Raw genomic sequence first — 25,667 nt, 5'->3', positions numbered from 1 at the left:
TTAACGCGTCATCGCGTCAACTTTGACGGTCCTAATTTAAATAGAACCACTTTACTGTAAATTAACATTTAACATTAACTAAACATCTTAACTTGTTGCTCCCTTAGGGCCCACCAGGTGCTGCAGGGATCCAGGGACCTCAGGGAGAGAGGGGTGAACGGGGCACCTCAGGTCCTCCGGGAGTGAGAGGTCAACCTGGGCCTCGAGGAAAAGAGGTGCAATCAGGATATCATCAGAAATCTCTTGTGTTCTTAGTATGAAACAACCTCCCAATACTGCTCTGGGACTGTTGACACTGTTATTCGTATGGTAAAGAAAATAATACTGTACTGTATATTTTGTCAAAATGCTAAATAAATTGTGGTAACACTTTTCCTGATGGTGGCTGATAGTGACTGTATGTTTGTTTGTTAATGACTGTCTGTCATTAAAATAAGTGGCAGACCCACAACTAAGGCTAAACTGTAGCTCTGTCACCTTTTTTTTGCTTGTAGCTATACTAAAAACCTTTTATACATTCACAGTGTGGAGGAAGAGCATGTTATGTTGCATAAATCTAATGAGTTTCTCTGTCCTGTCTCCTCAGGGTGAAGATGGGGAGGCTGGTGGTGGTGGAGTTGTTGGGAAACAGGGTCCAAAGGTCAGAGACCTTAATTGCTGCCTGGTCAAGTAAAGCTAATAAACCAGAGCCATTATTGTCTACAGGGACATTCGTCACACCGCATTGCACTTAGCAAAGACTGACATATGACCACTGCTACTGCTCCTGTTAGTACCAGTGCTACTACTATTGGTACAAATTTTGCTACTTTACAATGATAAGAAAATCTGTGGAGTAGCAAGTGTAAAATGAAAGCTGAGTGTAAATTTTTCAAAAAGTATATTTTATTTGTGACAATTGACATGAGAGGGACAGCAATCAAACATTTTAGCATTCATTTGGAGTCGTGTTTGTGGTGAATGTACTGTAAGTCCAATATTCACTCTCCTTTTAGCTCTGTTTTTTGTCTCCACCAACTCCTCAAGCTGCTAAATGCTCCACTTTGTCCACCAGCGAGTTTCTAACTGTGTCTGTCTGCTGTTTGGTGCTGAGCAGGTAGTGTTCACTGGGTTTATCAGAGCTATTTCACTGAGAACAGCTGCCTGCTGCTGCTGGAGACAACGCTGACACTGAACCAAATCAGTAAAGTCGCAGGCTATGAAACCAAAACAGTGATGTGAAAGAAGCTATAAGCTACGTAGAGCTGAGGGGAACTGCAGAGTGGGGCAATAATTCTCTGTGGGTTCATCATTATAAGTGACATCTTACACCTTACACTTAGTCATTTGATCCATTTTTAATACAAAATATCAATTAGTGCAGCATTAAATATAAATGTATAAATAAGCTTGGGTTAGATTATCTAGTCAGCACTGACCCAACACATCTAACTCAATATAAGATTATCCCACTGATCTAGATACATAGTTGTTGCAGTGCTTTTAAAAAAACTGGATTTGCATATTTTTTTTAAATGATTCTATCGTTTATATAGTCTAAAGGTGAATGTCTGTTTTTATTCATATTTAAGGGTAACAGAGGCACCCCAGGACAAAATGGAAAGTTAGGACTCAGAGGATCAAAGGTAACTATTACCTGGACAGTAGAAACAGAAATTGCAGTGGAATTATGTTTTTTATTTTATTGTCTTATTGTCTACATCTACAGGGCCGCACAGGACTCCATGGCCTGTTTGGTCTACCGGGCATGCCGGTAAGAACAAACAAAATAAGCTTATTTTGAAGTCATCTGGTAGTCACCTGTAATAAACACTAAACCGTTTGTTTGTGTGTGTTGTTGCAGGGTTTTAGAGGCAGAGTGGGGATTGAGGGACCAGAAGGAAAGCCTGGTACACAGGTTCCCATTGTATAACTTTTCATCTCATATGATTCTGTTTTTGCTGCGTTCCTTACTTTTAGCCAGCTCCATCAAGCCATCTCCATATTTTGATTTTAACATTGAGATACATTTGTAACGTCAGATGTCTTCCATGCAGGGTGCTCCTGGTTCGGTTGGCTCTCCCGGCCCTAAAGGAGACAGAGTGAGTTGTTGGCGAGGGGAGAGGATGCTTTTATGAGGATACAGGCACACAACATTAGACAGTCTTGATCTGAGAAGTGCACTGATTACAAGAGGATGTTAGTTGGCTCAATGGCATGTTGATGATGTCTCTGTGATAGTTTACCTGTGAGGGCAGGTGGTCTGTATTATTTCCTTATACAAGCCCATAAATGTAATACAATATGACAGGCCCCCATTAAAATGTTTACAGGCTAGGCTTTTCAGGCTTTGTGGCTTAAGTGGGCAACTTCTTAACGACATAATTTCTTTGTAAAGCTGAGAGTGCAGCAATTTCCAGTACATTATTACACTGTCTGTTAAGGGGAGACACTGCAGGCAACAACAGCGTTTTTCATGCACTGGTCAATTTTGAGATTTTGGGCTATTTTGCTTCCATAACATGTCTTCTTTCAGACTAGTGGAAAGAAAACATCCAAAATAACAGCCCAGTCACACAGCACTTTGTGAAATAGTCATGAAATTGAATGTATTGATTCGTGTACATATCGTGATGGTCAGCCAGAATCAACTCTTATGTAATCCACGTAATTGTGAACTGGGAAGTATAAAGAGTGGCGTAAGCCGTGTTGGGAGGAGGTCGGGGTGGATGGGTGTGTCAAAAAACACAGAACTTTCGCCCAGGAGACTGGTGTTCGTGTCCCGTGTGATACCAGAAGACAAAGTTGCTTTATTTGTCATGTAACTTCCGCACTTAAGTAACGGCACTTCCAGAGTTATTTTAACCCAAACCGCGATCTTTTCCTAAAGCTAGCGAAGTAGTTTTTGTCACGGAACTTCCATACTTAAAGGGACTGTTTGTAACTTCTTACACGTATAAATCACCCGGGTCGGTGTCCCATGCGCATGTAGCTACGCTGTTCAGACAAGACTCCAACACAAACTACACGGAAGCACCAAAACCTCAAAGTTCTATCTAGTGAAGCCCGTCTGTTAAACAGTGTTGGCCGCGGTCGGAGGACGCGGGGGAGACCGTAGCTTTGGTCTCCAGGGCCGGAGTCTCTGCTGTACTCTGCTCCTCTGCCTGCCTGCTTGCCTTCACTCAGCTCGCGATGCGTGCACACTCCACACTGCAGAAGACTTCGTAGCTCTGAGAATATCTAGTAAATGTACAGTGGACGTTTGTTCAGAAATAAATGCTGCAGCTCCTCTAGACCAACAGAGGTTTCTCATGACGGGGCTCCGCAGCAAGAAACGTTATTGTCTGACCGAGTGCCGGTGTCTCCCTCCCACCGCGGTCGTGAGCCTGAAGCAAGAAAAGCCAACACTAGGATCAGCAGTGATTCATGGAGAGACCTTCGTCTGGTCGTCTTCGTCCTCTATTTTTGTTGCAAAACAGATATACCTACGGTTACAAATAAAGTCACCTGAACCTGGTCAGCTAACATTTCTGCCAAGCAGCTGAAATATAGAGTGATATTGTGCTTTTAGCTGACGTGTGTCGCCTCACTGTTTTGAGCGATGCTCATTCATGTCTATTTAGAGCGAGCAAGCGCGAGCCCGACGCTGACTTTCGTTGACTTAACGGCCACAGGTGTCACTGTTAACAAGCAATTTTGATTCTTACAAACAGTCCCTTTAAGTAACGACACTTCCGGTGTTATTTTAACCCAAACGGTAACCTTTCCCTAAACCTAACTAAGTAGCTTTGTTGCCTAAGCCTAACCAAGTCAGTCTTTTCCTACATCTAACTACCTAACCTAAAGACTGGAGCAGAAATTGACACGTGTGTCACGTGTTGCTGGACATTCGGAAAACACACGGAAAATACGTTGTTGAAAGTCGTGCTGAGCATCACGAGAAAAAAAAGGGAAATTCATGTCTATGTACACGAATGAAATACATAAAATGTTGTGACTATTTCACGTACTGCTGTGAGACTGTGTCGAAAAATACACATGTAGGTGTTTATTTTACTACTTTGTCTATTTGCCTCTGTAGGTTTCTCCTAAATTCACCAAAAGTTATCATTAGATAATGCCTCATTTACATATTTAAATATACAATTTCAGAAAACTTGTAATACAATACAAATATAATTGTCTTAATGAAGTAATCATCTGAGGAAGTTTCATGATGTTATCTATTTGTTAATTTTTTTACCCTATTCACCTGTAGTGTTTTACAAAAAGTATAGATTTTTTTAATGAAATTGAGACTAATCTATAACCCTTTTGAAATGTGTATATGAACACTAGAGTAGTACCATCATCCATCCACGAAATAAAGAAATCCTGTTGCTATGTATTATTGTTAAAGGTAGCTCCATGCTCTCTGTTCACATGAAGGGCGTTCCAGGTGTGGCCGGTGATCCAGGGCAGGCAGGTTCTCCAGGAGCTCCGGTACGCCCATACCGTACTTCTCCTTCTAATCGCCATATTCCCAAGCTCATTTGAAGCTGTTAACATACTGAAAGTAGTCATTTGTGACTTCAACAGGGTCCTCCAGGAAAGCCAGCTCAAGATGGGATCCCTGGACCAGCTGGGGAGAAGGTGAGCAGATCACACTTTTTTTGGATGATATTTAGCTATTTTACTGTTTATGGAGATTTGATCATTCTCAATACATATTCATTACGTGTTTCTGGTTGTATGTGAGGAATATTGCCTTCTTGTAGGGACTCCCATTATGGGTTGTGGTATTTTTATACCACAATAATAAACAATGAATACAGTAAATTGAAGTTATTAGATTTACAGGTTTCATGATAAACATATGAATCATTTCTTTGAATGTCTCTCTTTAGGGCTTCACGGGGAAACCAGGGTTGATGGGCCCCCAGGGACCAGTGGGCATGTATGTAAGTGACTGTTATAAACTGTGTACGTAGCCACCAAGCTGCCTGAAACAAGATGATAATAAATAACTGTTTTTTCTTTGATTTGAACATGTTTTTTTAGAACTGTAAATGGTAAATGGACTTGCATTTATATAGTTCCTTTCTAGTCTTCCAACCACTCAAAGCGTTTTACACTACATGTCAGCGTTCACCCATTCACACACACATTCATACACTGATGGCAGAAGCTGCCATGCAAGGTGCCACTTGCCCATTAGGATCTGATCTTTTTATTTTTTTATTTTTTCATTTTTTTTATTTTATTGCAACACAACACAGGGTCAACCAGGTTATTGTTTTATATTGTACTTATTGATCATCAGGATCTAATCTAAATACTCACTCACACACCGCCGGCTCAGCTTTTGGGAGCAATCTTTGGGTTAAGTTTCTTGCTCAAGGACACATCGACATGTGACCTGGAGCAGCCAGGGATCGAACCGCCGACCTTCCGATTGGTGGACGACCTGCTCTACCTCTGAGCCACAGCCGCGAACTATCAATCAATTAAAATATTTAATAGTGATTAATTGCAAGATTGTCCATAGATTACTTTAGTAAGTGGTCTAAAATGACATATGAATGTAACTTCTCCACAGGGTTACCCTGGAACATTGGGTCTGACTGGGAGACCAGGCCACATGGGGCAAAGGGTAAGGCATGATTCCTGTTATATTTTTCAAGTGTAATGACTTAAAGGTCACCTATTATGCAAAATGCACTTTTCCATGTCTTTTAAACATCAATATCTGTCCCCAGTGTGTCTACAGGCCACCATAGTATCATAAAAGACCATCCTCTCTCTTTTTCTCCTCCTCCGTTTGTCCGGAAATGGGTGCAGAAAAAAAAATCGCTTTTTTTCCTTCTCTTCTGACGTCATTAGAGAAATGCAAGCCATGTAAGGGTTTCCTGGTCGAACCAGAGAGAACCTTCAGTAGCTGACCCCGCCCCACAGCGCGTCACTGTCTCTCCTCCTCAACCTAACTTGAGCAAAGTCTGCAAGAACCAGCAGAACAGGCTTCATGTACTCCCATCATCTAAATATAACATGTTCTTTCACAAAGGCTTTATGTAATTACACTGTTTAAACAGATGATATTTATATATTATATATATTTGATGTCATGCATGTAGCAGAGTACATGTAGTAAATAGTGACTTGTAAGCAACACAACACATTTCTGTTTCACAGTCAAACTTTATTTGAGTTGACAGATGACAATATTAATTATTCACAGCATTTGTAATCATCTCACCTGTTAGTTAGTTATGTTAACATGGTACAGGAGAAAGTCTTCAGCTCTGGTAAACTATGGTAAGCTAAGCTCCGGTGGTCTGTAGTCATGGTAACACAGAGACAGCTACTACTGTAAATAATATACCATTACTCTGATCTTCCATACATTTATCTTTTAGCAGAAATAATGAACTGACTACTGTTTCACATCTTCTATTTTCCACCCTGATGGTCGATGTGTTTACACACCGTGTCATAGCGGTAGCATGTAGCTAACCCGTTAGCATTTAGCTACATGCTAACGGGTTAGCTTTGTATCTCCATGTAAACAGAGCCATCTGCCCACAGCTGTCTGCTCTCCTCTGGGATGATTCTGTCGGTCATTTCTCACAGATGGATCTGTAAAGTCAAACGTAAAACAGAGTGTATGTTTACGGTTTACAGAGTTGATGCATGAGGTAAACACTGAGTTAACTAACAGAGCTATAAATAGTATTATTTACCTGAGAGAAACCGTCAGGAAAACCTGGAATCTGGACCGCAGATGTTCATCATGTGTCGCCGATTTCTGATCAGATTCCTCCGGTAACGTGCGCTGGGTGAAGTTTCTGGTTTATAAACTTTAAAGTGGTTTATAAGCTCTATTCTAGCTTTATTCTAGCTCCTCTCTCTCCAGAGCTTCTCCGGGAGGGAGGGGGAGGGTGACGCTGTTGTTGTTGTTGAGGAAGTTTGATTGACAGAAAACGCTGACCAATCAGAGCAGAGTGGGAGGAGACAGGCTGTGAATCAGTGGTTTTCAGACAGAGGCTGAATTAGTCTCTGAGGCAGGCAGACTCAGGCTGCAGTATGAGAAGAATAAAGGGTTTTTTGAACATTGCAGCATGTAAACATGTTCTAGTGCAACATTAAAATACATCTATGAACCTGGAAATGAGCATAATATGTGACCTTTAATACAAAGGCTTTAGTCTTGATACAGCAGGCTTACCATTTATTACACACTGAAAAACCATCATAGTGACACACTTGGCATGTGGTATATAAACAATAAACATCATAGTATACAGTGTGGATTCATTTCCAAATTAGGCTTAGACAACAGACTGTATTATGAGAAGTGGACCCAGTAACCGTGACATCACCCATTGGTTTGTGGACTGCTGTTTTGAAGCCTCGAATTCGACATTTTGGCCATCGCCATCTTGGTTTTTGGCCGTCGCCATGTCAATCTTTTGCAACCAGAAGTGACATGAGAGGGTGGAGCTAAGTACAACCGAACGCTGAATAAGACATTTTTCAGGCGACCAAAATGTTACAATTAACTTTCATGAACTGAAAACACACTGTGAAAGGGTTAAAGTTGTAGGATGAAAACACGGACAACACCCAGACCGGACAACGCTGTGGTAACGACCTGTCAATCACAAGGTAGCCCCACCCTAAAGTACACCCTGCTTTATGGTCTATTTGAGTCTAAATGGGACCATAATTTACTAAATGAACATCATGCTGTATTGAAGATTTGAAACTAGCGATTGAGAACATGAACTCATGTTTACAATGTTTACTGAGGTAATAAATCAAGTGAGAAGTAGGCTCATTTTCTCAAAGACTTCTATACAATCAGACTTCTTTTTGCAACCAGATGAGTCGCCCCCTGCTGGCTATTAGAGAGAATGCAAGTTTAAGGCACTTCAGCATTGGTTTCACTTTTCAGACCTGGGGATAGCCTACTGGCTTAGACTAGCAGCAAACCCCAAACTAAATTGAATTTGGCATTTTTTCAGATAGCTGTCAAATAAATAACAACCAGAATGGCACTCGGAGAGCGCAGACCTCCGCCAAGGTGCGTGACATTAAAAACAGATCACAGCTCACAGCTGGTGGTACCGCGAGGTGGTCGGCTTATTATTAACATGGTGTGTTTCCGTGTAACGTGGCGGCGGATGCCTCTCTTATTCAGCAGCTTTGTTATGTCTGTATAACGTTACACTACGTTGTCTCTCATCCCGTCATCTACCGCTTTGTTCTTTCTCACCGCCGACGGCCAGCAGCTCCACACATCCACACACGTATCTCTCTGCTCTCAAAAGGAGGCGAGGTCACGCGTCATCAACGCATCATCAGTCACACTGCACATGTGTTATACCCTGTGGTCTTAATGCTCAGGCTGATCGGAATCCTTAATTAAAATTCCTGAATCTGGATCATGATCCAGATCGCCACCAAAATCTAATGGATTGTTCATTGTGCCACACCCCACCCCTCCAAAAAATGTCATTTAAATCCATCGCAAACTTTTGGAGTAATCCTGCTAACAGACAAGCAAATAGACAGACCGACAGACAGACAGACAGACAGACAGACAGACAGACAGACAGACAGACAGACAGACCGAAAGACAGACAGACAGACAGACAGACCGAAAGACAGACAGACAGACAGACAGACAGACAGACAGACCGAAAGACCGAAAGACAGACAGTGAAAACATAACCTCCTTCCTAGGCCTTTGGCCTTGGTGGAGGTAATAAATGAACCTTGAACGTTTGCTGCTCCGATGGAGAATTAAGATATTAGAATTCTAAATTGGTCAAGCTCTCAGCCAGGCAGTGATGAAATTGGTTGATTAAATAAAGTATTTTTGTCATTGTGCTGTGTTTTCTGTTGACTGCAGGGAGATGCTGGTGTCAGAGGCCCTCCTGGCATCTCAGGAAACACTGGACCTCCAGTGAGTGTATTTGTCGAAATCTGATGCATTTGGATCGGAGTCTAGTTGATGCCCATACGATGCATGCCCATTTTTGACTTTCCACTGAATATTCTACAGAAGTACTTCCATACTGGTTGATCTTGGTTATAGTCTGCATTGAAACATTGTCTTTTCAGGGTCTGCAGGGCCCTCCTGGTGAGAGAGGGCCTGCGGGATCACAGGTGAGAACATGTAGACCCTAGAGATGTACTGATCATATATCATCAACCACCATAATGTGAGAGGATAAGCTGACATTACTGCTGTTGTTTTTTCATCTCTTCCCTTCAGGGCCGTCAAGGAGAGTTGGGGCCCAAAGGCCTTCTGGGACAGCCAGTGAGTAGTTCTTACAGAAACAGGCTCAGTGTATCAGTCGGGCAGCGTGGTGAGATCCTCTCTCTTCTCTCTGCTGCAAATGAAATTGCTTCAAACTCAAAGGGGACATTATATTGTGCCGATGCAGCTGTGTGCTTCCAGATGTTGTCACTAGTTCCAATCAAATTAGAAATGTAATGATAATAAATTAATTGGAAAAAGTAGAAATCTAATCCCAATGGCCTCCCTGCTTTCTTCAAGCAGAGATATTCCATGGTCAAACATAGAATAAAATCTTAAATTGCTTTACTCAGTTTAGTGAAGGTTTATTGTAGCAAAGTATGAACTTTGTAGCTTTATTATGTTGGGAAAAATGAACAAAAACATATTAAAACTCGATATTAGATCAGCGGAGGCAAAATAAAACATCAGGAACTAAAAAGAAACACAATGGGGACATTCCTTTTTTTTTAAACAGTTTTATTAATTTTTCAAATTATAAGTATAGTATTTATAGGTAATAAATAAATAAGAACAAAAATCACCCTGTTAAAGATCCCATAGTTCAGGTCCATCCGCTATCGGCCGTGTCACCTTTAACCTAGCCTTAGTCCAAGTGAGTGTGTCCAGTAACAGTATTCCATCCTGAAGGTTTCTGGGTCAAGAAAGAAGTCCCTTTGATAAAAGATTAACACTCTCTACAGGGACATAGTCCATGACAAATGTTCAGAAATGACTGGTCATTACCTTCTAGCACAGAGGTGGTAATACATTAAAGATGTAATCACATGATTGTTTTTACATGATTGTCCATAGCTGCCGTAATTAAGCGCAAATTAATTGCATTTTTTTTATCTGTTCAAAATGTACCTTAAAGGGAGATTTATCAAGTATTTAATACTCTTATCAACATGGGAGTGGGCAAATATGATGCTTTATGCAAATGTATGTTTATATTTATTACTGGAAATCAATTATCAACACAAAACAATGACAGATATTGTCCAGAAACCCTCACAGGTACTGCATTTAGCATAACAAATATGCTCATAACATAACATGGCAAACTGCAGCCCAACAGGCAACAACAGCTGTCAGTGTGTCAGTGTGCTGACTTGACTATGACTTGCCCCAAAACCGAATGTGATAATCATAAAGTGGGCATGTCTGTCAAGGGGAGACTCATGGGTACCCATAGAACCCATTTACGTTCACGATCTTGAGGTCAGAGGTCAAGGGACCCCTTTGAAAAACGTCATGAGAGTTTTGGAGCGTTATTTAACCTTCTTCCTGACAAGCTAGTATGACATGGTTGATACCAATGGATTCTTTAGGTTTTTTCTAGTTTCATTTGATGCCAGTATCTTCACTCTAGCTTTCGGCTACAACCTAAAAATCACAGTTGCGTTAATGCGTTAAAGAAATGAGTGGTGTTAAATCAAATTTGCGTTAATATCGCGTTTGACAGCTCTAATGGAAACATAATTTTATAGTAGACAATGTTGAGTATAGAGTGGTCTATATTGTAAATAATTAATCATTTCAGACACAGGTGTACTACTTTAAATGCATTGATACTAGGTCAGAGGTCAAGGTCACTCTGCACCTCTGCAGCTCATTCTGTTTGCTCAAGATATCACTATTACAGAGCTTGCATTTGCTCTGAAGTTATACGAGTTGGTTTGTAGCCAACATTTGTATCAAGGCATGAAGTTGTGTTTTCTGTGTGTCCTGGACCTGGAAGTTTGGAACTTTATTTATCCTCCTTCGTGCTAATATGACATGGTTGGTACTGATGGATTCTTTAGGTTTTCTAGTTTCATACGATGGGCCAGTATCTTCACTCTAGCTGCAACCTTAAAAATCACAAGTTGCGTTAAAGAAATTAGTGGCGTTAAAATTAATTTGCGTTAACGCATTATTATTGCGTTATTATCACGATAACTTTGACAGCCCTGAACAAAATACATTTTGATGGGAACATTTCTAACTTTGACTGAGCCCTAACAGCCTTAAGACTTTCCAGCGAAAAAAGCTAATACAATTCCATCAGAGGCTCTTGCTTTAGGCCCCCTGAGCTATTGGGCCCCTGGGCGTGCCAGCTGATATTCTCTGCAGTTATGCTTGAACCTACCCTCTGTCAATTGCAATCCATTCACTCCAATATACAAATAAAAGAAATATGCATTAGAAAGTCATACAATACGGCCCCAATGCAATTCTGACTTGTATTGTCCCACTATTAAAACATCCTCTTCTGTTGACCCTGTTCATAAACTCAGAAAATGAGGCAGGGTAGATGTTTCCAACAATGTCTGGTGTAGGATCTGCCCACCTATGAATAAAATATAATACCAATACAGATATTGTGGTGATGTAAGGAGATATAGATGCAGATACAGATGGTAGTTTTACGTTACACCCCATTCTCCCGTTACGCTCTCATTTTTTTAAGGAGAAATGGATTGTACTAAAAAAGTAAATTCCAGCTCTAAACTCAAAAGTTCCACCTGAAATGCATTTAACATCACATCTTGGTGATTTTTCCATAATGGATTTTTGGTAAACCTCACCTCTTGTTATCAGCTCCATGTAAGTTCTTTTATTTTTTGTTCTAAATGGTTTCAGGGCCCTACAGGCCTGCCAGGACTAGAGGGTGGCATGGGGAGGAATGGTCCTCCAGGGAGTCAGGGGCCTCCGGGGCCAACGGGGTCGGCTGGATCTAGAGGGTTTCCAGTGAGTGGGTACTTCTTACCATTCTCTCTATTTCATATTGATATAAAACTCTGTGATGCAGCCCTCGCAGCATGTATACTAATCATATTGTGATTCAGTGGATCTTTGATGAGAGATCACAATATATATTTTCTGACCAGGGAACACCAGGGATCATTGGACCGATGGGTCAGGCGGGAGAGAAAGAAGAGCAGGTAACTGGTTTTAGCATAGTTTTCAAGATTGAAGACAATGCGTAAAATACTGGCTAACAGTATACTAGCTTCAGCTGCAGACATGCTGTTATTACTGTAATAACAGTAATAACAGCTGCAGACATACTGTTATTACTGTAGCTTTCAAAACCTGAAATGAGCCCACGGCCTAGAGAGAATTATTCAGGCAATTTAAGGAATATTAAGGTATGTTGTTATTTGTTGTCTTTAGGGAGCAATGGGTCCTGCTGGTGATATTGGTGCTCCAGGTCTGGATGGGCAGCAGGTCAGTTAGCTCCCTGATCACCAACCAGACTACCATATAATGCATTCAGACAGATATTAAATGTTACATACTCTTCCAGAAGTATGATTGTGCTTGTCATGTTAGGGTCCTCATGGGCCAGCTGGTGAAGATGGGACTCCTGGAACAAAAGGTGACCAGGTCTGTGACATTAATACTGAGTTTTGTTTTCAAAAGAAATACACACATATTATATAATTATGTTTTAATGATATTACAGTTTTATTAAAGAGTAGCTTAATAAAAGGGAAAAGCAGTGTTTCACATGTGTTGCACCTGTGACAACACTAGGTTGGGACAGTGGTCTGTATTTTCAGATCATTTGTATTATTGTAAATTGCGTTGGAGGGGGTCTCACCTGTAGTCTCATAGCACTACAAGCCACAGCTCAACTGTCACTGTCAGAGAGACGCAGCTGTGTTGCCATACACATAGCAATGGAGACGGACAGCAATACTGTAGGTTCTGCAGATGTGTGCTCAATTAGTAATGCAGACTCTATTTTCATGATAAATACCACATAGGCATTTTAAAGAAATAGGGAATACAACTTGTGTACTTGGTGGCGCTGGATAGGTCTACTATCCAGACGACCTCACTGCAGTTAAGTGAGAAGTTAAACCACTGCAGGTCAGCAGAAACAATATTTTCAGCTGGTGTTACAGGTCTTATTGATAACATGTTTTATATAGACGAATATTAAAAAAAATAAACAAATACATCTACCGAGCCTTGGCTATGGCTTTTCCTGAAAAAAAAAACATTATGATTGTGAACTAATCATTTAAAGAATTTTGGTGGGTCCAAAATGAATGTTTTGTTTATCTCTGTGGAAGATATCTAACACTTCTAACAAGGCTTGTGAGCCAACAGTAAAACGACGTTGGTATCACGTGGTATCTCTGGGTCGTCAGTTACAGTAGTGTGGGAAAAAAATCTGATAAATGGCTGAGATTGATGGTAAGCGCCTGGCAACGACTTGTTGTGAAGTAAATGTAATGGAACAGGGGAGGGAAAATGCGACATCTAGTGGCTGAATGTTATCAATAGCACCTTTAAGTTACTCCTTAGTATCAGCCATTGTTCACCATGTGTGATTTAGCTTGAGGACATATTGTTTTGGGTATTGTAGCATATTCAGTCCAAAAGTATCGCCTTCAGTAACGGCCTGAGGCTGCCTTCAGACCAACAGTACCCCTATATGTGAACTGTCAAACACTGTGCTATCCTGAAATAGGGAGCTCTGGGCACCCAGGGACAACCAGGGCCCAAGGGACCAAAGGGAGAGCCAGGACCTCGGGGCTCCCAGGGGCTGCAGGGTGAGCCTGGACAGAGGGGCAAAGAGGTTAGATGTACTGTCTTTCTATGCAACCATTTCATCTAGGGCTGCAACTTACGATTATTGTAGTTATTGATTAATTGTTTGGTCTATAATACATTGGATAACAATTGAAATTCCCAAACACAATATCCAAAAATATGAAATTTACTATAATGTAAGAAAAGAAGTAGCAAATTCTCACATTTGAGAACCAGGAAACATGACATTTTTGGCATTTTTGCTTGAGAATAGTATTTAAAAGATAAATCAGTTATCTGCTGATTAATCTTCTGTTGATGGCCTTATTGGTTAATCATTGCAGCTCTAATTTTATTTAGCCACTGGTTGTTGTGGTGGGAGTGCTGCTGATTCCTCTTTTCATTTTGTCTCTTTTTGCAGAGTGATATTGGAGAGCCTGGAGTTCCTGGGGATCCAGGTGCTAAAGGAGCAAAGGTCATTTCCATCTTAGCGTTGTATTGTTAGCTACTGTAGACATAGACATACGTATATGGAACTGGGTGTGCATATTACAAATAACCTCCATTTAGTTAGAGGCAGCCTATATATTGTTTTAAATATGTATGTAAGTATTTACCCCCCTTAGAAAGTTTAATGTTGTATTGATTTACAATATTAAATCAAAGTAGATTTAATGTGTCTTTTTCTTTACACTGATCAACAGAAAAAGACACTTTAATGTCAGAATGAAAACATGTCTCTCTACAAAGTGATCTAAATGAAATCAAATTGATAATATTTCTTTTGGCCCCGAACAGAGTCCTTTAATATTGAGTATCTGCCGATACCGAGTCTGATCTGATAGAATTCATCCAACGTTGATTGTATGTATGAAACATTGAAATAACAGCTGTACTGTAGCTGCTAAATTTGGTATAGTATATTTTTCGTGAGTTACTTGATCCAAACACTGGAGGTCCTGATTCAAAACTATTAAGTTGATCAACTTAAATTATCGATCTGATATGAATGAAAGTTCAACCGGAGAATGTGACTCCTGAAATGAACCGTTGGAGTTGCTGGAACTACAGAAACACTCGATCCACTTTGATTGTCTAGCGCTGTTACAGAGTGGAGGGGTTTCATTTGAATGTATTATTTGATTGTATTTATAGGCATTGTACTGCTCAAGTCATGATGTGTTTTTCACAGGGAGATATGGGGAGTGGTGGCCTATTGGGATCAGAGGGGCCTCTAGGGGTCCCAGGCACACAAGGACCAAGAGGGTCAAAAGGAGAAAAGGGTTATGCCGGCTTAATGGTAAATGAACCGTAATACCTTTTTATCCATCAGTCTACCTGCATACTGTATATCATCATCTGTGTACAGTAAGTACTGTACAATTCCTGTCCTCATCAACATGTATTTTTATTTTCAGGGTCAAGGGGGCCTGATGGGGAAGATTGGACCATTAGGTCTATTAGGACTACAGGTAAGTTACCTTCTGCCATTGAGAACGTAACTCTTATTATTATATGAAGGCTGATCCTTTTCTTTTTTTTTTGTCTGCTACAGCAACGTACTGCATAACATAACAACATAACTGCCGTTAACTGGTAACTTTCTGTGAATGTGCATCTTTTTTCAGGGTTTCCCAGGTATTTTTGGGATTCCAGGACCTGATGGGCCTCCAGGACAGAAGGTAGACAATCTCATAGCACATTCTATTAAGCTCTATTATCCAAAAAAAAGTTGCGTCCCATAAGTACATAGAGAGAATGAATGGGTTGCTGTATTCCTCCTCTGCAAATTGGCCATGAAGCCACCCTTTCCTAACACATTGGAAGAGATGCAGGACAAAATCCACAGTCCAACACTGTCTGTGGAAATACATAGAGGGAATTCGGTACTAAAAAGACTCCTTATGGGAGATACTCTCGAGCATGAAAAGGCGTATGAATGACACGATAATGCGCAAGGAAAAAACGTGCAATAAGAATGCCGTTCTTGCTTTTGGTGTATCGTTTGTACGCCATGCAGTCTGTACTAACTGCAATGTAATTGTTTATATGCTACGCTCAGAGCTAGTGACGTAGAATACAAAGTGAGAAAGACTGCTTGTGGTGGGCGAGAGGGGAGGTGGATGGGTCAAACAAACACAGGACTTTCAACCAGGAAACTGGTGTTTTGTTTTCTAAGCTCCGTTAGTGACATTAGTGACATGTTTTTAATGATGTTTGTGACGTGTTTTCCGTACTCATGTATACCTTGTTTCTGCCGTATTGAACTTAGTTTACGTGCTCATTTTAAGCCCAACCATGGTGTTTTTCCCAAACTCAAGTAGTTTTGTTGTATAAACCTAAGTGGGTGGCTTTGTTGCCCTCTGCTGGTACTGCACCGCCATACACGTGTAATATTCACGCATCGGTGAGGCAAAATGTGTCACTGACTCGCTATCCTCTGATGGACAGGTGGGTCTATTACACACTTTGTTGTGATACCGGGTTGCTCTCAGACTGCTGAAGCCTCATATACAGTAAGTTTCTGCTGAACTGTGGGTTTTGTCTCCTGGAAGGGATCGCTTCACCACTAGTACGGAGAGGAGGAATGATTACAGCAACCAAAAACTCTGTCAACGTACATACAGTATGGACATGTGACAATATCGGAACCTGTCGTTTAAAGGGACTGTTTGTAACTTCTTACACGTATAAATCATTGCGCGTCGGTGTCTCATGTGCGCTTGTGTGTGGCTACGCTGTTCAGACTCAGACTCCAACACAAACTACACGGAAGCACCAAAACCTCTTGGTTGTATCTAGTGAAGCCCGTCTGTTAAACAGTGTTGGCCACGGTCGGAGGACGCGGGGGAGACCGTAGCTTTGGTCTCCAGGGCCGGAGTCTCTGCTGTACTCTGCTCCTCTGCCTGCCTTCACTCACACACCGCGCTCTTTCCCACGCTTTCGCTCCACTCTCACATGCATGCGCGCACACTACACACTGTAGAAGAGTTAGTTTAGCTCTGAGAATATCTAGTGAATGTACAGTGGAAAATAAATGCTGCAGCTCCTCCAGACCAACAGAGGTTTCCCGTGTCTTGTGAAGTGACGGGGCTCCGCAGAGAGAAACGTTATCGTCTCCGACCAAAACTCCGCTGTCTCCCCTGTTCCCTCCGGCTGCGGTCGGGAGGCTGAGGCAGGAAAAGCCAACACTAGGATCAGCATTGATTCATGGAGAGACCTTGGTCTGGTCGGCTAACATTACTGCCAAGCAGCTGAAATATAGAGTGATATTGTGGTTTTAGCTGACGTTTGTCGCCTCACTGTTTTGAGTGATGCTCGTTCTTGTCTATGTAGAGCGAGCACAAGCGCGCGCAACAGAACGCTGACTTTCGTTGACTTTCGTTGACTTAACGGCCACAGGTGTCGCTGTTAACAAGCAATTTTTGATTTTTACAAACAGTCCCTTTAACTTGACAATTTTACTTAAACCCAAAGTTGACGTGCAATATCCCAATAGGTTAGAGAATGTTCACCTTTTGAAGAACCTGAACCAATGTCAGTAACTGAAAAGAGATGTATGAATTGTATGTGATGATATGCAGTCACTGGTGGACTTATTCTTTCTAAAGGGAGACAAAGGTCCTGCTGGTTTGACTGGGGAGCCAGGGACTCCAGGTCATAAGGTACAGTGCACCACTGCTAAATAGTCACAGCTGTAACCTGAAGCAACAGCCCAGCTATTACCAGTGTTGGCTTGATTGCCTTCTCACTGTGCTCTGTCTGACTGCAGGGGGTGGCAGGAAGCCAAGGTGTGAAAGGTGACATGGGACAGCCTGGACCAGTGGTAAGTGGAGAGCAGTACAGTATAACAAACTGGTATGGTGTTGCTAACCCTAACACTTTTGTGTCACGTCGTTTCACAATATGTACTATGCCCCTGTGGATGTTTTGATGTTGGCAGGACTTAACAGAAACTAAAGGAGAGGATTGCTGAACACTAATATGCTATAAGAGTTGGCAATGAGGGGTACTCCATGGCAATGGATGGCAATTATGGAGGACGAAACCTGCCAATATCAAAAATAAATGAACAAATAAATAAATAAATTACTCAATAAATTAATTAATATGTCATTAAATAATTATATTTCACTCACTCAAGATAGATTAGATAGATTGACTTTATGCCAGCCAGCTGCACTCCAGTCTTCATTCCCGGCACCGTACAGCAGGTCATTGGCCTGCTGCTGTTCCTCGCTGTTGCCTCGTACCGATACACATGTTCAGATCAACCGTCTGAAGCTGAACTGTTTGGCGAATCCATCGCCAGTCCCTAGTACGGAGCTAGGAATGACGACTGGAGTTGATAAGCAGAAGCAGACACCGTTTAGCTAACTAACACATAGTCAGGCACCTTGACCGCATGATGACACATGTTGAGTGACAGTCCCCTCATTTGCATAATGAGGCAGAAATACATAAAGAAATGTAAAAAGAAATGTGTAAAGAAATATAAAGTATGTATAAAGAAAGGAATACAGAAATGAATACGTTTGGGGAAATAAATGAGGGGTGAAATGCAAAGGGAAAATCGTGCAGAAATAAATAAATAAATAATGATTTGATTAATTACTTAATCAATTAAATAAATGAATACACACATTTAGAAATAAAACAAATATATATAAAAATAATTAAATGCAAAAATAAATAAATGCAAAAATTAACAAATTGAAAAATTAACAACAAAATAAATACAGAAATAAATAAAAGGGAAAATTAAATAGAAGAGTGAATAAATAAGGGAATTAATACAAAGATAAATAAATAAAGATGCAAATTAAAACAGAAATATCAATTTATGTCACATTTTATAAATTAATGATTGGCTACATTTAATTTGAATATTATTTTTGCTGCATTTAATGCCATGTTTATTCATTTATTTATTTTTATTTTGGCAGGTACCGTTCTCCATAGGCAATAAACCTGATTTTCTCAAAGTAGTTGGCATTGAGGTCATCCCTGAGTCCTTTGGAGGGGGAAATTACTTCAGAGGCAAACTTTTGGGATTTTGATCCTCTTGTTTGCAATGTTGTTGCCCTTAACTCCAGAGGGCACTTGTTCACCGAGTGTGATTTAAAAGAAAACCTTTTCTTTTTTCTTTTTTTTAACAAAGTTTATTTCTGATTTTGTTAATACAACTCTGACAATCCACTACACGAACATGTTTGGATTGTAAGATATCACACCCACCCCCGACCCATGACAATACCCAAAGGGCACTTAACTATAAGGAAATACATAAATAAATACACACAAATATACAAATAAAACAAAATAGTCATAGTTAAAATAAAAAATAAAAAATGAACACATAAAGAAATTACAAGCCTTTTTTTGCTCAACAGTGGGAAGCAGCTGAATTGCCAAAATCAAAGCCGGGAGCAGCAGTGATCGGGTTTTGGGCTTCAAAAAGCAGAGCAAAGTCATTTCACCTGGTTTAATTCTGTATAAAGTAGGATTGAGACCAATCACTCCCTTGTTTCATCATTACAATGTATGCAGCCTTTCTGTATGTGTACACTCAAAGTCCTGCCAGTCATATTTCTTGGCGTTTTGGGGATGTTTTAACAGGTTAATTAAAAATATCCATCAAGTTTGGGGATGCTGGGAAGAACTCCCATTGAGTTGTGGTGAAATTTGAGTCAGGCTCATGCAAAATTGGAACGGGTGGCGCCCCCTATGGAGTAATTTCTAAATAATTTTACATACGTGGTTCAAAATTGTTATAAAACGTATCCTGTGAGTTTGGTAAACCCCTGATGTTCACAGGAAACTTTCAGGGGATGTTTCAGGTACTCCTCTAAACATATTCATCAAGTTTTGAGAGGATGGGCCCAACAGTTGTGGAATTAGGTCTATTGATGTGTTAAGCCACGCCCCTTTAAAGTTCATTGGTCAATATCTTCAAAACGCAATAACATATCAACAAGCTTTTGATAACTTGGAAAAGCTTGCCAATAATGATTCACATAAAGTTTGGTAACAATCAGACGTAGAGTTTAGGAGAAGATGTCAAAAATGTTTTTTTCAAAAAATTCAAAATGGTGGAAAATATAGTTATAAAAAGCTAGGGCCTCTTTTATGTGAAGCATTATGACATCATGTACAGTTATGGTACCAAATTTCATGTCTCCAGCTCGTTCCAGCTCACAGCAAATTGAGCAAAGGCATAATTTAGCATAAAATGCTAAATAGGCCACGCCCACATGCACCGATCAATATGACACTTCAGATCTTGGTTAATACTTGCCCCCGGAGCATGTGCACCAAATCTGATAAAATTCTGTCTACCACATCTGGAGGTATAGGTTTTTGATATTTTTGGCGCCCCCTATGGGTCGAGCGGGAAATACTTTGGTACGCCTATTCCCAAACACGTACTGAAGATATCTACCAAGATTCATGATGATTGGACTAATGGTCAATGAATTATGGCTAATTTCCTACTAAGCCCCTCCCATTGAAAAGTTTGTTGATCAACAGCTTCAAAATGCAACGAGATATCAACAAGATTTTGATAACTGTTGATCAGCTTCATCCAATAATGATCCACAGACAATTTGGAAGAAATTGTAGAAATTGTGATAATAAATAATGATAATTTGTTTTTGTTAGGTGTGAGAAAAGAAAACCCTTTTAATTTTCGTTCAACACAACTGGTGATATGTTTGTGCTTCAGGGGTCTGCAGGAGTCGCAGGAAAACCAGGTGTTCCCGGTCCAAAGGGCTTTTCTGGACCTGAGGGGCTGGGAGGAGAGCCTGGACAGAAAGGGGAGCCAGGAGAAGTGGTGAGAACCTCAACTGTTCTGACTGTTTCATCAGAAAGGGACTTTTACTGAGTAAGCATACTTTAATGACTGATGGTGGTGGTCCACCTGATTGCAGGGTACTGATGGCTTGCCAGGAAGTAAAGGACCTCCAGGATTACCAGGACCAGAGGTAAGATCAGGAAACTACAGCTGGAGAGGCACAGATTAGGAGCTTCCAGAAGATGCTGGACTGAGGCGACATGGGCATTTAGGGACTGAAGGGATGATTTGCAAACATTGGATGATGGAAACAATGACTAGCCGAGTGGTCCGATGAAACGTCAGTATGTCACAAGTTGGGATGAGAACGTGCTGGTTGGTCAGCAATGCCAGTGCTTTTAAACATCATCTGAAAACCTATTTGTAGACAGACCCGAGAGCACTATTAGCACTCTGAATAGACTGCATAGAAAAGGATCAATTAATTCATTGAGGAAATGGGGGAAATTCAGTATTTACTAGGTATCAAGTTGAAATAGACTGCAGGAAGAAAAATGCCTTTCTTTAAAAGCTGCCTTATTGAATCCACCACCTTCACAGATCAACTGTCGACTGTTTTTCGTATAGTATTACTAAAATACTTTATATTTTATAGTTTATTATAAATTCACTATAAAAGTGACACCAAGGTCATGAAGCTTGGCGGACTGTATTTTACACTGTGTTCCACAGCAGAAAGCCAGTCCTTCTTCACTAAATATGCCAGAGGTCAGCAACCTCATCTCTTTAGCTCCTCTCCAGTGGCTCCCTTTGGATTTTTTGAACTGTTTTTGTTTACATTTTCATTTTTATTTATCATTGTTATAGGTCTATGGTACGACGGTACAACGGATTATTAGGGCCACATTGAGGGAAAAAAAATTAATCTGAGATTCGAGAATAAAGTCATATTACAAGAATAAAGTCATAGGTTTACGAGAATAAAATCTTAATATTATGAGAATAAAGTCATATTATTATAAAGTAGTAATTTTACGTGTTATTTTCTCTTTTTCTCGTAAAGTTATGACTTTATTTTCGTAATATTACGACTTTTTTTCTCGTTAAGTTATGACTTTATTCTCGTAATATTACGACTTTTTTCTCGTAATATTACGAGAAAATTCTCGTAAAGTTATGACTTTATTCTCTAATGTTAATACTTTTTTCTGGTAATATTATGACTTTATTCTGGAAAATTCAGATTTTTTTCCCTCAATGTGGCCCTATTACTCCGTAGTACATTTGCACTTTGGCCCTCACTGCATTAAACTTATATAGTATATACTTAGACTATAAACTGTGTTACCTTCATCACAATGCTCAAATGTTTTGCGGCTCCAGACAGATTTTTTTTTTCTTTGCCTAAAATGGCTCTTTTGATAGTAAAGGTTGCTGACCCCTGGAATATGCCAATAAGGGAGAGGGGACTGAAAGCAACTGCACTAAAAAGCCTTTTGTGTTTCCATTCTCCAGGATGTCATGGGCGAGATGGGACATCAGGGTCCTGGTGGCCCTCCAGGACCTCAGGTCAGCACTGCCCCTTAAACCACACACACACACATTCACATGACAGGTGGTCACACAAGCATCTAAAGTATTCCAAATACCCGTACAATAAGATTCACCATCTTCATCTGTATTGCCATCAGGGACCAAGAGGTAGACCTGGGCTGGAGGGAAGGAAAGGACAAACTGGTCAAAAGGTCAGCTCAAATCTCTCTGTCTGCATACATTTATATTGACACTCTTGCATATTTTCAACGTTACTACAGTTGGCTTTTCTCACATGAAACATTGCATCTCAAATAAAAAAAAAACATCTTCAGTAATTAAAGAATAAAATTAAACAAAACTGGTGATATTCTATATTATTGTACTTGTCAACAAATCCCATGTGCAGACCTATATCAACAATGAAAGTATGCCTGACATACCTTATTCCTCTTTGCCACAGAGCTCCGTGTGGATTAATCCTCAGCTGAAAACAATTCCTAACAAATGTGCGATCCTCCTGCTCTGTCCTCCTGTTTCTTTGAGAGGTGTTTTAAAGATGTACGTGTTCAGTAGGAACCAATGGGCTTTGAACTGAGAGCCACAGACAGCGAGGGTGTCAGAAAGTATTGGAAGACAGACTAACACATGGTTTTGTTTTTTTCATTGATAATTGCAAATACATAGAATAACACCAGCCTTGACTTTTAAGTATGAGAGCCTCTCAGATAGAAGTCCTGCATTATGGTGCTGTTATGACTATTTAGTCACACAGAAAAAGTGAAAAAATAACTTGGGTGTGATACTTTGACTTGTTTCCAAAGACACTCAAACTTGCTATATTTTTCATCACACAACTGTTCTCCAGTAATTATTGTATTATCAATGTAAAGGCTTACATATTTTAAGGAAATTATCCGTAGATGAAACTGCATATGGAAACATTTTAAAATTGATTACATTAATTTAAAAATGTGTTAAAAAATGAAATGGTGAGCCTGACTTCTTTTGTGATGCAGATCTTTTTTAAATAAAACTTTATTAATTACATTATTAATGACTAATAATAATAAGCATAATACTAAGAAAGATTATTTAATCCATTCGTTTAATAAGGCTAAAATATATTGACATATTGAAATATGACATATCGCTAGTGAGTTACAATATGTCTGGAACCTGACATGAAATACTTGAATTTCAGGGAGGTGATGGCAAAAGTGGACATCCAGGGAAGGATGGACGCATTGGAAAGCGGGTAGGATGACACACCTGACATCTAACATGAATATGAACTTGTATTCAAATTTTAAAACTCTAATGTTATTCCTTTTTAAAGGGGAAAAGAGGGAAAGCTGGAAATAGAGGCACAAGAGGAGAGCATGGAGAGAAGGTCAGTAATGGCTTTTGATCCTGACAATCTGTTACCTGCCTATATCTTAACTTTGACTTTAAGATTTCTCTGGGCCTGCAGGGAAAGATGGGAAATGTGGGTGCATTTGGTCCTCCAGGGAGACACGGCACATATGTAAGTTGTTGTGAATCAGTCTTTTATTTGTTTTAATCATCAATATGTCTTACAATCCCCCCTCTCAGCTAATCTGGTCAATATTGTGCTGTATCTTTGTCATCTTCTATTTGTCATTCCACTTTTTCATTTTGTTAAAAGTAAACTGTCAAGTGAAAACAAAGTTCTCTTCTCTTCCGATCTTCCCCAAAAGGGTAAAACTGGTCCACGTGGAGAAAACGGTGAAATGGGTAGACCAGGCTTTAAGGTAGGCCTTTAGACATTATTTGTTTATTTTAATAGTTTATTTGGCACGGGCGGCGCCCAGACAAGGTGCCAACCTGCTCATCAGGATCTAATCTAATGCTCATTAACACACTCACACACTGATGGACCAGCCCTCAGGATACATTTGGGGTTCAGTATCTTGCCCAAGGACACTTCAACATGTGGACTGGAGGAGCCGGGGATCGAACAGACGATCTGCCGATTAGCGGACAACCCGCTCTAACTCCTGAGTCGCTTTTTTTTTTAGTGTGAAGCTATGAAATAGGGATGGGTCATGATTTTCGATTTTTAGAATAGTCGTTAAGTTATAAAAAATCTAATAGTTTATGTGACTATTAAAAAATATATATTTCCTTTGTATTAACCAGGCACTACCTGGTAGTAATGTTACTACCGGTAAAATGTGTGTGGCATGTTCAGGTCGGCTCTTTTCTGTCAGCGCAGGTGTGTGTGTGCGCACGCGCAAGCGGCACCGGGCCATTCGTAGTTTCAGCAGGTAGATCAGCTGTTGAAGCAGCGGAACATATCGTCATTCAAACCCGACACAAACAAATTAAAACTCACCAAAACCGTCTTGGATTGTCTTTCCACCAGCCTCTTCCACTGTTCCAACAATACGGTTGAATTAAGCTCTTAATCCATAGCGTTAGATGGGAAAATGTGCCAACACTACGTGCCGTTTTCCCCCAGCTTGTATCTCTCTCTGCTGTGGGGGCGGGGTTGGGGGTTATGCGGCAATTTTTGAAAAATAATCGACTAATTCCCAGTGATTTTTGAATAGTATTTTTGCATACATTGCCTTTTTGAGAAGAACTTTATTACAGTATCGTTGCATTTAACTGAAGGCATATTCTGTTTAGTCAAGATGTAATATGACTCATGGTATTAGAAATTTTAAAGGCAGACGGTTGTTTTGTGCAACCATGTACATAAATCACTGTATCATCAGCATACAGCTGGATGTCTACATCAGGACAGATCTTTAATACACAAACTAAATAAATGTAGACCAATTCTAGTCTTCCACCTATGTGGGCACCTATGATTGTTATCAACTATCATTCTGATTTTTAAAGAGTACACTGTATCTCCTACTATGCAGGGAGAACCTGGGCCTATAGGGCCACCTGGCCCTCCTGGCGGAGAGGGGTTAAAGGTGAGCTTATGTATTAGTATAATATTCCAAGTAAGCTTCCTTACACAACACAATAGGTATAACGACTTGCTCTTTCATGTGTGCTGAGTTATGTACAGTATATCATATTGTTGTTTCAGGGAATGCAAGGCTCTATTGGGGAGCCGGGAAGAGCTGGTCGGAAGGGAGAGCAGGTGAAGTAACACTGTACTCTTATCACATCAAACAAAAGGCCATTAGACATTAAAATTCAACTGAACCTCTCACGTCAGAATACACAATCCAGAGTAAGAAATGATATATTGATGTAAAATTAGTCACAAAATTACAGATTTCAAGCACCAAAGTAATTTTGATCATAGCTCTTCAGTATAACTCTATAATAAATGCTGTTTTAGGTGGTAGCTATTTATTATGTAGTTTTGAAATCCAACCATGGCATATTTCCAATATTTGGGCACAGATGTTGTAGTTGAGTATTTATTGTCACCAAACCTGTTCAGCCTCCTGTAGTTAAAATCATGGTTTTCAGTTGAAGATGCGGCTATATTCAGTTGCCCTACGACTGTGATTCCCAAGGTGGGTTCACAGGCTCCTCAAAAGACTAAAGCTG

At 40.2% G+C, this 25,667-nt stretch overlaps 1 protein-coding gene across 2 annotated transcripts in view; it reads left to right on the top strand.

The window, feature by feature from the left end:
* The first annotated feature begins 586 nt into the window (after window positions 1–586).
* Window positions 587–25,667, top strand: part of LOC141768775 (uncharacterized) — a 35,672-nt gene continuing 10,591 nt past the window's right edge. The window contains exons 1-33 of one of the 2 annotated variants that reach the window (XM_074637124.1): window positions 587–640; window positions 1,572–1,625; window positions 1,709–1,753; window positions 1,844–1,889; window positions 2,037–2,081; window positions 4,408–4,461; window positions 4,558–4,611; window positions 4,866–4,919; window positions 5,558–5,611; window positions 8,873–8,926; window positions 9,085–9,129; window positions 9,239–9,283; window positions 11,891–11,998; window positions 12,139–12,192; window positions 12,425–12,478; window positions 12,584–12,637; window positions 13,734–13,841; window positions 14,217–14,270; window positions 14,988–15,095; window positions 15,214–15,267; window positions 15,424–15,477; window positions 17,407–17,460; window positions 17,568–17,621; window positions 20,523–20,630; window positions 20,728–20,781; window positions 22,107–22,160; window positions 22,283–22,336; window positions 23,329–23,382; window positions 23,464–23,517; window positions 23,599–23,652; window positions 23,846–23,899; window positions 25,022–25,075; window positions 25,195–25,248. In XM_074637124.1, the coding sequence (XP_074493225.1) occupies window positions 1,725–1,753; window positions 1,844–1,889; window positions 2,037–2,081; window positions 4,408–4,461; window positions 4,558–4,611; window positions 4,866–4,919; window positions 5,558–5,611; window positions 8,873–8,926; window positions 9,085–9,129; window positions 9,239–9,283; window positions 11,891–11,998; window positions 12,139–12,192; window positions 12,425–12,478; window positions 12,584–12,637; window positions 13,734–13,841; window positions 14,217–14,270; window positions 14,988–15,095; window positions 15,214–15,267; window positions 15,424–15,477; window positions 17,407–17,460; window positions 17,568–17,621; window positions 20,523–20,630; window positions 20,728–20,781; window positions 22,107–22,160; window positions 22,283–22,336; window positions 23,329–23,382; window positions 23,464–23,517; window positions 23,599–23,652; window positions 23,846–23,899; window positions 25,022–25,075; window positions 25,195–25,248 (1,830 nt within the window). In that variant the 5' untranslated portion in view covers window positions 587–640; window positions 1,572–1,625; window positions 1,709–1,724. Of the gene's footprint in view, window positions 641–1,571; window positions 1,626–1,708; window positions 1,754–1,843; window positions 1,890–2,036; window positions 2,082–4,407; window positions 4,462–4,557; window positions 4,612–4,865; window positions 4,920–5,557; window positions 5,612–8,872; window positions 8,927–9,084; window positions 9,130–9,238; window positions 9,284–11,890; window positions 11,999–12,138; window positions 12,193–12,424; window positions 12,479–12,583; window positions 12,638–13,733; window positions 13,842–14,216; window positions 14,271–14,987; window positions 15,096–15,213; window positions 15,268–15,423; window positions 15,478–17,406; window positions 17,461–17,567; window positions 17,622–20,522; window positions 20,631–20,727; window positions 20,782–22,106; window positions 22,161–22,282; window positions 22,337–23,328; window positions 23,383–23,463; window positions 23,518–23,598; window positions 23,653–23,845; window positions 23,900–25,021; window positions 25,076–25,194; window positions 25,249–25,667 lie in introns of those variants that run through there. The other variant, XM_074637125.1, reaches the window with a different exon arrangement.

The sequence above is a fragment of the Sebastes fasciatus genome, chromosome 6 (assembly GCF_043250625.1).
Source record: "Sebastes fasciatus isolate fSebFas1 chromosome 6, fSebFas1.pri, whole genome shotgun sequence".
Lineage (NCBI taxonomy): Eukaryota > Metazoa > Chordata > Actinopteri > Perciformes > Sebastidae > Sebastes > Sebastes fasciatus.
This window is presented reverse-complemented; position numbering and strand designations above follow the sequence as displayed.